The sequence below is a fragment of the Tyto alba genome, unplaced genomic scaffold (assembly GCF_018691265.1).
Source record: "Tyto alba isolate M040663 unplaced genomic scaffold, T.alba_DEE_v4.0 Super-Scaffold_7, whole genome shotgun sequence".
NCBI classification, from domain to species: domain Eukaryota; kingdom Metazoa; phylum Chordata; class Aves; order Strigiformes; family Tytonidae; genus Tyto; species Tyto alba.
This window is the reverse complement of record NW_024881328.1, coordinates 35,554,786-35,567,356: the sequence shown is the minus strand read 5'-3', so window position 1 is coordinate 35,567,356 and position 12,571 is coordinate 35,554,786. Positions and strand designations below refer to the sequence as shown.

The 12,571-nt window shown below is 36.2% G+C and overlaps 1 protein-coding gene across 1 annotated transcript in view; it reads right to left on the bottom strand.

Annotated features, from left to right (window-relative positions):
* Positions 1-12,571, bottom strand: part of COL5A2 (collagen type V alpha 2 chain) — a 111,325-nt gene that overhangs the window by 36,969 nt on the left and 61,785 nt on the right. Inside the window, exons 7-13 of the mRNA XM_032995213.2 lie at positions 9,438-9,548; positions 7,630-7,707; positions 5,480-5,524; positions 4,894-4,947; positions 4,232-4,285; positions 2,704-2,757; positions 271-324 (exon numbers count right to left, since the gene is read on the bottom strand). Of these exons, the coding sequence (XP_032851104.1) occupies positions 271-324; positions 2,704-2,757; positions 4,232-4,285; positions 4,894-4,947; positions 5,480-5,524; positions 7,630-7,707; positions 9,438-9,548 (450 nt within the window). The remainder of the gene's footprint in view (positions 1-270; positions 325-2,703; positions 2,758-4,231; positions 4,286-4,893; positions 4,948-5,479; positions 5,525-7,629; positions 7,708-9,437; positions 9,549-12,571) is intronic.

Sequence of the window (12,571 nt, the reverse complement as noted above, 5' to 3'; positions counted from 1 at the left end):
ATGCAAGCTCCTTCCAGATTCCCAGATCATTTGAAAAGAGTGAAGAAAGCACCAGTGAATATAATACAGAGGTCAGCTTAAAGGGGAATAGAGTTGATTTTCTGCAAGGCTCTCTTCCTCTCAACTGCCAGTGATTCTGCTGTAATTGGCAGGGCTAAAAGTTTAGTCAAATTTACCACTAATACAAAAGAAGTTGAGTATCTTTATACTGAAACTGGCCTGGAAACATCACCTACAAGGAGAGGGAAAAGGGAAAATTTTGTTTCTTACCCTGTGACCCTTGAGACCTGGGAGACCAGGAGCACCAGGAAAGCCTCGAGGCCCCTAAGTAGGAAAAAGAAAGAATAAAATCCTTATTCCTGCAGATAAACCTAGCGATAATGCTGCTATCAGGGAACAGGGAAGCAGAATTAATATTAATACTCCTAACACTCCTTCACCTTGGTGACATAATATTGTGAGACATAGCAGTTGAGTGGGTCACAGACGATAACAGCATACCATTCTATCAAGTCAGACAGTCTCAGCATTATGTACATTTTCACCAATATTAAAAGTTTTATTGTTTACATTTGTGTATGATCAAACCTCAAATAGAAGTAATGACTAGTGGTAGATCAAGTTTTGAAGCTTAATATGAAGAAAACTTATTTAAACAGTGATCAAAACTCAGAGGTATCTCTTAAAATAGAAACTGCAACCGAACTGCAATCTATATGCATTCTTTCAGAATATGTCAGTTAAGTAGCATGATAAACAATTGCTATTAAAATACATTTAACAATTAAACCAAAGTTGGCTTGCCCCTAGTTGCCCAATTTCTCTTTCAGGAAAGACTAAGTAAAGGAAGGGAGCTAGCTGCCTTGTGTTAGAACACTGATCACGTGAATTTATAATGGAAATCACATTAACACCTTCATACTCTCAGGTAACAACAATTCAACAAGTTGTTTAAACGTATAATTTCTTCCTTTATGGTGTCTCTGAACCAAGTTCTCAGAAAGATTACAGTTCATACCTTTCGGCATAGCAAAAAATCATGAAGATGTATTACAGGAAATGAAGCATCATGAAGCAACACTGATATTCAGAGGAGCAAGAAATAACATCTGAGATTTCAGCATTAGAGAGGAGAACTCCACATACAGACAAGCTGTTTCCTTGTTAGCACCAAGGAATGTAAGAAAGGTCTTTGTCTTCTCATAGTCAATTATATGGATAATGTTTGATCATAAAGTGCAGTGGGAAATGACTCTAGAGTTGGTTGACCCCTAAAGGGTAAATTACTTTATAAAGGTATGAAATTTCTGAAATTAATATATTAGATTGCTTGAAATTAATATATTAGATCTATTTCTCAGTGAAGGATGATCTCTGTTGTCATACAAGGTCTGGCATGTAAACTTGAAACTGTATAAATTATTATTGTTTAGACTGAATGTAGCCCATAAAAATTATTTGGCCTGTGCTCAGTGCTATATGTATATCAGCTTATACAACCAGGTCAACAAAATGATGAAGCACACACATGCAGCAAGTCACAAGGCAAGGAAGCAAATCATGTAGAAGGGGAAACAGCCGTCGAGTACCTCCATAGCAGACTATGGGCCTTGTCATTGATCAAGACATGGCACGCTTCTCTGATGAACGATCAGTGTATTCAGTGGTGTTCTCTACAGTGCTATGCAACTGCAGCAAACTCTTAATGAGATTTGTGTGTGTGTGTGTGCAGTTGTAGTACTCACTTCCTTCATTAGAAAGTCTTCTAAAAGATTATTTTATTGAACAAAACAGCTTGATCTGAACAGAACAATACTCCACAGACTACATTTGCCTCAAGCAGCTTACAAAATACTGTCTTTGATCCATAAAACTTAGGAGGAAAGCTTAGGAAACAACACTGCCTTGTTAAAAAGTAATTTCTGTCTCCAAGAGACTGTATCTAGTTGCTAACAAAATTGCCAGGCAAGAACTGGATGCTTAAAATACAATGAGGCAGCTAAAGAGATAATGTGTATCGGGTGGCTTCAGATCTGGGATTTTCTGTCCTCTTTTCAACCATAGTACAGCTCCCTTCCAGGCACAGAAACTTGACTAATGAAGATAGAACTCTTAATATGGGCCAAAATTACATAAGACAATAAAATGATGTCATTTTATCATCAGATATACCTGTATTCTTTTATTTCTAGAGTAAACCATGACAAGTATCCTCTGTAGTACAATTATATATTATTTGGAATTCCTTTAATCACACTTGTATTTTGAAAATATATTTATAAATACATTATATATGTCTATGATACAATCCCCTCTTCCTCTGGCTTCAGACTATTACAAGGTTAAACAGTGTCACTCCAACCTGACACCATTTTATAGTCTCTGAGCACTTCCTGCACATGATTGCAAATGACCATGTGAAATACTGTGAAATGGAGTACCACTTATACGTACTGTCATCTGTTTTATGCACATTTCATCTATGAAACAGTTGAAACATGCACCCATGAACTTACTCTCAGGATTAACTGAAGGGCTTTTGAATCACCAGTTCAGTCCTGAGTTACCACACTGATCTGTGTCCTTGGAGTAAGCTATTACAAGTACTTCAGAAATAAAATGGCAGAGCTCTGCACTCATTAAAACAGAGAATGACGACATAAGTATGATTATTTGCTCAGATGTAAAAAATCATGCTCTTACTGGAGATCCTGGAAATCCAGGCTCACCGGATTGTCCTGGTCTACCAGGTTCACCCTAAAGAAAGAAAAAAAAGGATCATATGAAAACAGCAAATATGAAAATTAAATTCTCTTATCGTTCTTCCATTCAAACAATTGAGGACATTCACATCAGTATTATATATCTTCTCTTTACAGTAACAATTTCAGTGGTATGAGTAGCAATGTGCATGAGACACATTAACTTAAAAAAGGTTTTTAACAAAGAATTGTGGGAACGGAAGACTGAATTCAAAATGCATCTCAGCATCACAAGATGATGCTGCAATGTAATCTTCCTGTGAATTAATGAGGCAACCTTTTGTCATCCTCACACAGAGAGTGAAATTACTTTAATTTTCCATAGGAACAGCAATCTAAAATTGCCTGCATTGTAGTTTGTTAGTTCTCTTTCTGTTCATATATTTTAAAATGCGTGTAAAGTTCATTCTAGGTCAGTGATTATTTTCTGTGTGATGCAATACGAAAGAAAATATGGTAGAACCAAATAAGCATATTTCGAAGATTATTCAAAGCCATCCAGATTCACAATCAAACATGCCTTTATATGCATCAATCAGTTCAAATACACCCAGGACTCTGGGCTGCAGAAATATGAAAGGCTTCATAAAAATAGTTTCTGGACAAAGAGAAGGTAAAGTGCTTCACAAAAGTAATTAAAAAATACCATACACACATTGGAAATGGCAGAAGTTCTTAAAGCTGTATTAAGATTTGGCTTCATGGCACTGAGAGCTAACCATTTTCAAAGATTCTTATAACTCTTTGTACATGTTAAAGGGAAAGCAGCTGTTACACAAGCTATGGTCATTCTTATACTAAAGTATCCGGCATCTACAGTTTTCAACTCATTTCCAAGTTAGAAATTACAATTCTGATGGATTTACTGTGCTTTGCAACCAGTTAATACACATCTACTGGTGAATGCTTATGCTATTGTTGTACAGTACATCTGTAGTTATGCAACATGTATAATACATACACCTTACATATATGTATACATACATGGATAGAGTCATAAAATCAGTTATGAACATAATAAATTATTTAAAAGTTTTTAAAGTTTTAAAAACTAAAATTTTATTGTTCAGATGCAGGTACATGTTACCATTACAGTTGTTCTAACTCATTACACAATCCCAAAGAGAGGAGATGCTTCCAGTTGCCCTCTCCTGACTGTGGTATATTATTATGTTTGATTTCAAGAAAGACATCTCAGTTGAAGAACTGACTGAGGCAAGAAATAACAAAGAGCCAGTGCTTAAACCTTAGATATGATGGTGACATGTAAGGAAAAGATAGGAGGGTTTTGAAAAGAGTTACTAAAATTTATGGTTATGACATTGCACTTAATGAGGAGTATGGTCACAAAGAAAGTAAATAGACAAAAGTACTTACAACAGGCACATCTGCTGGTTAGTCACTGTCTCCAAGATGCCAATATTTGTTTTATTAAAAATAAAATAAGATACAAAGAATAACAAACTTACGTCTTCACCAGGTTTGCCTGGAGGTCCCTCTGGTCCACGAGAACCAACTGGACCCTAAGAAATAAATGTATTTGTTGAGAAGTCAATTTAGCCACCACTAAAATGTCTATTTGCTCCATTTCAAAGCCTTGTTTTATAAAAACAGATGTAGAAAAGGGGTGATTTTATGCCTAAGACCACTGGCTTAGTTTTGTAGCGCTCTTTCTAACCATCTTGCCCCTAAGAAATCTGTGTTACATTGAAGAAAAAATACAGGATGGATTCTTTGGGAGAAAAAAAAATACATTAAAAACCACAGATGCTGTTGTTCCGAATCTCTGGCTCTTGCTTTTACTTTTGAATAATTTTATCATCTCCAAAAAAAAATATTCTCATCATCCTTTGTGTAAGTTATACTACTAGGTATAGTTTCACCAGTGCTTAACCATCCTCAGGTCTGTGCTGGAAAAGTAATGATTGTCTATACTATAATCATAATTATGCATGTTCAAAACAATTAACATTCACTGATTCAGGACAACATGTTTTGAACACCACAACCCTTGACTGCAGTTATTTAATAGACTTGGCTGAGACAATACAAAAAAAAAAATCTGAAGTAAGGAGGTACAATATATTGTTTGCAGTTTTAATTTAGAAATGTTTGTATTTATTGGTCTTACCATAGGTCCTGGATCCCCAGGTTCACCAGGTGGGCCTGTGGGGCCAGCACCACCCTAAAATTAACCAAAGATCAATACAGTTACACTCTCCAATAAGTAAAAATACAAGGATATAAATTAAAATCCATGATCAGGAAAATCAAAGCCCACAGGACAGCCTGGATTATAATTCAGAACCAGCTCACATTGCAAAATGAGTGAAAGTTGGACACTAAAATCCCTCAAGCTTTCAGTAAGTCCCACACCATACACTAATCCCACTGGAAACTTAACACCACGCCAATACTGAAACCAGAACAGTCACCATTTTCATTGCTGTTCCCTCATTAAAAAATGAGTATTGGGTTAAAGTCTTGTTAAAGGTCTAATAAATTGTTCTTTTTGAGTTAATTTCTGTGTATAGAGTACATCTGGAGGAGAGCTCTTGAGGGCAGCATGTTTAGATTCACCTCCAGGTGAAGATGCATTCATCCACGCATCACTGAAGATGGACATTGCCTCAGAGATGCACACACACACCAGTTACTATGTGCTTTGCCTTCATCTCCGGCCAATTATCTTAATTCTCCTGAGGTGAAGTACTTACTTGTTTTCCTTGGAGCCCTTGAGGACCTCTTGGACCTACTGGACCCTATTGAAAACATAACTTATTATACAACAGACAAAACCCTTCCCCAAGTAACAGTCACCCTTCAAAGACAATGGCCTGATAGTGACTTCCAAGATAACATTTCTATAATCAAACCCTCTGAAAGGCTTTTACTCAGGAGACTGATGTTACAAAATACAAAAGTACATAGAATGGAAATCTTCAAACTCAAAAAGCTACAACAGTGTAAATTAATCAGCAGCTGAAAATATGGGCTTGCTCACTTTCTGGAACCTCACAGTTTTTGGAATCAGTCAGAATAACCAGGTTGCTTGTATAGCTCCACTGAAAAAAATGTAACAACAGATCAGAGTGGGGGGGAATAGTCTCCTCTTGAAGGGAATATCATTACTCAGCTTAATGTCATAATAGTATCAGTGACAAAATAAATTCATGCTGCTGTTCTCAGCCACAAACAGCAACAAGTGGTAATAGAAGGATTTATTTTTACAAATCATACAAACCACTAAAACAGCTTCCAAACAGTTGTTGTTTGTTACAGAAAATTCATAATTCCCCTTAAAAAGTTTCATGAAATTTTTAGGAAAAATCTCATGCTTAATTGTAACTCATACCATGAGGTAAACATAATCTCATCTGAAAGTAGTTTTCTTGCTTATAGCAATACAGAAATATCTATAGCAGACAAAAACTTCCATTTTGACAGAGGCTCAAGATTTATGTCGTTTATACACAATTCATTTATTTTTATAAAGCAAATGTAGAAGAGTTAGTAATAGGCCATTCAAAAATCCCAATCAACATTAAAAACAAACCAAAGAACACTGGTGCAGCTGAATGACTCAGTTACTCAGTTTAAAAGGAGAGGAAAAAAGGATATCACAGAACTTGATGAATATATCCAAAGACAGTAAATGAGTGCCAAATGACTTTAGTAGTCCTTGTGTAAGGCCTTAGAGAGATCTAGATATTGAAAAATACCTTAAAAGAGATATTAATATTAAAATGAATCATATTTGAGAATGACAAAAGAAGAGGCAGTACAAGAGATACATTGTCTTGAGACAAATTGAGTGAAAGGATTAAGCAAAATGATGAAGGGCAACAAATTAAGCAGAACATACTTGTGGCACAAACCATTGTTATGTGTGCACAGCAAATTCACTGAAGAGAAACATTCATTAAAAAAAGAAAGTTATTTGAAAAAATCATTGCAAAAGTTAATCCTGAGGCACAACATCAATTTATCTTTAGAACCTTTCAAACCGTATTGAAAGTGCATTTGAAGGTTACTAGTGGGGCCTTGGAGGGATAAGATTCAGGTAGGCAAACTCAGAGACAATACAATCACTAAAGGATGGTTTCCTTAAGCATTAATGCTAAAAATAACAGCAGAGGGTAACAGTATCTTCAAGATATCCCAATGTGATAAATACATGTAGTGAAAAGAGATAATACTCAAAAACAATTCCAAGAGTTCTAGCAGAGAAAGCTAAGGGTGGTGAAACAGCTTTCACAGATGGTAAAAAATTTCAGTGTTACCATTAAGTCCCCAGTGTACCAAAAGCAAAGGGCATTATCTAAACAATGAGAGATGCCAATGATAACATTGAATCCACTGGAGAAATAGAATGTCTACCTTAAAGTAATGAAGCACAGATTTCAGTTAACAGCTGGTTTCGGAAATAATTTTTTTTTAATTACTACGAAAAATAACTACCTTTGATGTCACAATGTGAAAGAAGCCTTCAAAGTTACTTATTTGTTTATTCTGCCTTGTATTATACCTGATGCTTTTCAGTTCCTCTGCAGAGACTCAAGATAAGAGATAATCAGGGCGTTTTTTTTTTTTCCCCTGTACATTACTGTTAGCTGCTGCTATATTTCAGAAGGAGGGAAACAAAAAAAAAAAAAAGAAGGCTAGAGGTAAGGAAAAACAGCTTTCACTTTAACAGAAGAGTATTTTCTCACTTTTTTCCAGGTACTGTGCAAAACTGCACTAGAACATAGTGTACATCCGGGTTCTAGAGGCATAGGAAGTTGAAGAGGATTAACTCCCTTTTGGGTTTTTGCATATACACTTCACTTCCACCCCATTCTACAGTACAGGGCCAATCTGGTCTTACCACTGCACCAGGCATCAGTCCCATCTGACTACCAAGTCCAGATTTCTCATCCAGTCCTGCCATCTGAGCTGAAAATGGCTGAAAAAATAAGATGGATGATTTCAGCAATCAGTCATTTTGATGGCTCATAAAGCAAAAATCCATGCAACCAAATCTTCATTGTTTACATTGGCTTTGCAGCACTAAGAACTAAATTCTTGGTTTAATCATTAAAATAAGTTGTCTTTCCTGTAAATTTGAGGTGGTTTAAGGCTTCACAGACTAGTTGAATGCTCCATATTGTCTGACTATATGACTGACTATACTGTCACCTGACAAATTAAACAAACGAGAAAATCACCTAAAAAAAGAAAGCCTCCTGTGAAATTAATTAGATTTCTTTCACCACCTTCAAATTTAAATCACACCTTAACTGCACCTGCAATATTTGTTCATGTCTTCTAAGCCTTTCTTTTGTTTTTCTTACTGTGCTTCAAGTTCAAAAATATCTTAAGGTAAGTGGAAATGTAGCTGAATTTATGATTTCAAATTAGAAGTTTAAGCATGTTGCCCTTATCCAGCAAAGCTGAAAGTCACTGCTGGTTCATGCCAATTCACAGAGACATATGAGTTAGAGCAGGTAGAACCCTCAGTGCCCTCCTTCTGCAAGCAGATTGTTGAAATCAACAGTTTTGTTTTGCTTTGTTCAGAGCCAGATCCTCACTCGTGGCAGGCCAGAGCTTACAGTGGATGAGAACAAGCAACAGCACAAATGTGCATTCTAGTCTTTTAAGATTTACAGTTTGTTTCACATCAGATTGGTCCCCAAACACATTTTCTACAAGGCTGGAGACTGCCTAACTTCAGAAACAGGAATACAAATCAAAAATGTCTTAGATCTCTGGCCACACATATTCTTTCATATTTTCAGTGGAAATCTATGAAAGATGGTGGTCTAACATTCATCCTGGTGCTTCTGCAATTCTGAGAGATTCCTCTGTGCTGAAGATATTTACTTGGGCTGAATCTGCTGGATACGGGACTATTTGGAATGGTGGTTAAGTAGAGAAATGCTGCCCAAACTTGCAAACTGTTGGCCTAACATGAATATTTCAGCTTATTGTCAGTAGATGTCTATTGTTTTCAGTAATATTGCAGAAACATTGAAGTCAGAAATCAAAACAGGTATCTTCCAAATAGCAATAAATGTAGAATTGAATACACTTGAGAAATTCAAATATATATTTCGTTATGAATCATAATTGGTGTTCTATAGAATGGGGGGAGGGGAGAAAAAAGTTATGCAGAGCACCTTGTCTGTATCTATGGTTGGTTAGCACTGCTTTTCACAAACATATCCTTACTTAATCTTCTCAGCGTTGGTCTGAACGATTCCAGTAAGAAGTGTTCTTAACCACACTTTAATTTCTCTCATTAGTTATTCTGTTATTTATAATACATCTTACTTTTTCTTTTCTGTATTCCTAATTTAGTACACCAGTTTCCCTGTACTATTCCCCAGATACATTGTGTTTAAGTCAGGTGGAAGTAAAGGAACCCTGCAGAAGGTTTTGGATTTGGGCACGTTGGCTTTTCTAGATGCTAAAACCCATTGTGAAAGGTGTGTCCTTTCCAAGGTTTCTCATGTTCAAGCTGCCCCAATTTTTGGCAGAACTTGCACTGCTGCTACCTGCTGTCTCTCATGACTGGAAGACAGGGACTGTGAGCACAGCATTCCACGATCACTGAAGCAAATAGAAATTACTTGTTGTATCATGGATCTGGCCAACACTCACTTCACTTTCTACTAAAGCAAATGTAAAACTTACCCTGCTTAGTCCATCTGGTCCTGGGTGAGTAGGATGCCCTGGAGGACCAGGGTCACCAGGCTGGCCAGGGATACCAGGTTCACCATCAATCCCTTGGGGTCCACGAGGACCCTAGAAAGAAAATCAGAGATTATAACAGTGTGTAAAGCTATTACTTAAAATAATTGTAACTGGCAGACAGCTGCCACATTTGTAATAAATCTGTATTTCTTCGGGAAGATCTTCAAATAAACAACATCCCTCAAGACCTGCTCCTACCTTCAGATCAGAAGCACTGGCTAAAATTAGTCACAAATCCAACATACAAGTAAACTGCAGTAATTTCTCTCACAGATTCCCTTAGAAAATAAGGCTTCCTGTCATTCCATACTAGAGTATACTATTCCTGAGAAACTATTTGGATTTACACACAATATAGAATATCACAAATTTATTTCTAAAATACATATAGCTCAGATTAGTTGTGCATACATACACATGCTCAGGAAACTCCAGCGTAAGGATGGATTTTTACAGCCTCCAGAATCATGAATGGTTTAGACAGCTCATACTATTGTTGAATTCTCAACACAGTTACACTGCAAAAATGAAGAGTAACTCTGCTGGTGTCAATGTTATCTCCAGCCAGTATTTGCAGAATAGGCTAGGAGGCTATCCCATTGCTCCCATTTTGATCACCTACTTTTGATTTCTAAACTGCATTCAGCTTATCTTGTGTCAGAACTAAAGTTAAATACTGAAGCAGCTAATAAAACATTAGCAGAACAAAATCAGTAGTAGCAGGGACAACAAAGATATATTTCAACCATAAATCTAGACTTTAAATTGCTTATCATTACTGCTTCCTTCATTAGAATAAAATGCTTGACTATGGCAAGGAAAAATTTTATACCATATAATGAGCTCTTCTATTTTAAGGATCTTTAAACATAAAACTTTAGAAGCCCCAGCTCAGTGATTCATCTTTACACATACAATTATAATCAGACAGATTGCTTGTATTTCCATGAGATGAGAACTGTGTTTCCTTGCAGCCTGTGACACATTTCAGTGGAATTCATATCTGAACTAGTATGGTTTGAACTAGTATGGTTCACACGTTAAAAAAAAAAGCATTCCCTTGGGAAAGGGCTACACTGGGATAGCGTCGACAATAGGATTCCTGAAGACTCCCAGTGAATGAGCCAATTCTCTTAATTATCAATCTATGGTCGGAAACTCCTATGAGCAATCAGGGGAAAATCTTTTTTTTGTCAGACATACATGTATACACCCCCCTACTCACAGAATGAGTTGTGCATAGATGGTGTTCTGAAACAAATTAGATTTGTGCATGTTGGGTGGAAGCAGAAGGTTCTAGCAGAAAACTTTATTATTTAATATTTCTATTATAAACTGAAGTATACACTGCCAAACCTAATATTCAAAGGAGGAAAAGAATGAGTTATCTTCTCTCATTGTTCTCAAAATAAAAAGAAAACAAAGCTGAGCATTAGAGAAAAAAACAGTGGCTTATAAAGAATTAAGCAAGCCGCTATAACAACTACTGAATTTCAATATCCAAACCAAGACACCTTAACAAAACCTAATACAGAAAAAGGTCTTTTTTTCATTTCTTTTTAGAAAAAGACCTACTTTTTAGTCACCAAAAATTAATCTGCTTCAAGGACAACAATGGAACCCCATACCTCAAAACCCCAAAAGTCCCTGAAAAGCATATTTGCCTTTGTACGTGGCAACCAACCAGCGGTATATAACCAACATTTGGGAGTCTTTTAAATAAAATCTTGATTATACTTTATTTATATTATTTTTCTATTTATATGTATATATAAAAAAAAAAGCTCACTCATTTTCTTTCACCAATGCAAGGTTAGCGAGGTTTTTTAAAAAAAAAAGCTAAAAATTCTCACATAGGCCACGAGGTGGCACCGTTTAAACACTCAATTTACTTAGTCTGGCCCATTGCTGCTGCTGTTGAGGAAACTGTTAGAGGTTTTGCTTGTAACGACATAAAAGAAAATGCAGATCATGGTAGAACACTCTCTAACTATTATCTATTTTAACTGTTACTACAATTACAATTGAGCATAAATCCATATTGAAACAAAAACATACCAATGGTTCTGAAGATGCTCAAGCTTATTTCCTTGTCTTCAAGAGATCATTTGTAAACACCTAAAATCTTACCATGCTCCAAACCTCCCCCTCCCTAGATGCATTTTGCAAATGCAAACATGCTATTCCCTAGATTTTTCTCTCTTATTGTTACACAAACAAAGAATTTGAAGTAAAAAATATGCTACTACTCCTGAATTCATTTTACATCCAAAGGTCCTGCTTTTGTAAAAGGCAAAGATTCATAGCAAGGTTGAGTTCTTTCTGCTCACTAGTCAGTAGGAGCCCGTTTAAAGAACAAAAATTTAGAAATCAAAAAACCAAACAACTTGAAAATGTGCTTAGTAGTTTTGTAGTATCACCAACTGGTGATGTATTTAACCAGATTAATTTTATAAAGGGTGTCTGTGCAAGGTTACCTGCTCCATGAGGTATTTTAAGAAAAAATGCAAACAAAGTGCAGAAAGGTTTTTATAATATAAACTGCAGATGTGAGCTCATAATTTGTTTCCACACCTATAAATAAAAAAACCTGAATTAGCCGTCACTCTGTATCTAAAAGCAGTGCTCTCTGGTCTCAGACCTACACTCTGACATACACACAGCTCACCAGAATCTTTGACACAAAACTTTCAAGGGAGCTAACTGGTTCCTAATCCCTTGATATTCATTGAAAGCAGTATAATAACCTGAGTCATAGGAACTCAAAACTATTTACAACCTCTTTGTATTTTAGGTGCTTTGAGCCACCACTCTGTAGAGACATACAAGGGACACATGGCACAGAATCGGAAATTATTAAGCATCTCTTTGCTAATACTGCACATTAGGAAAGCATTTCAGCCCTCTCTATAAACACAGCCAAGATTCCTCTGCGCACCACAAGATTGCACAATTACTCCCAGAATTCTTTTAAGCATCTTGATACTCATTCATCAGACAAATGTCTCATGGTGATCTAGAGAGCAGCAGTGGCTTGGCATCCATCTCAGAGAGTCTACACGCTTTCTCCACTG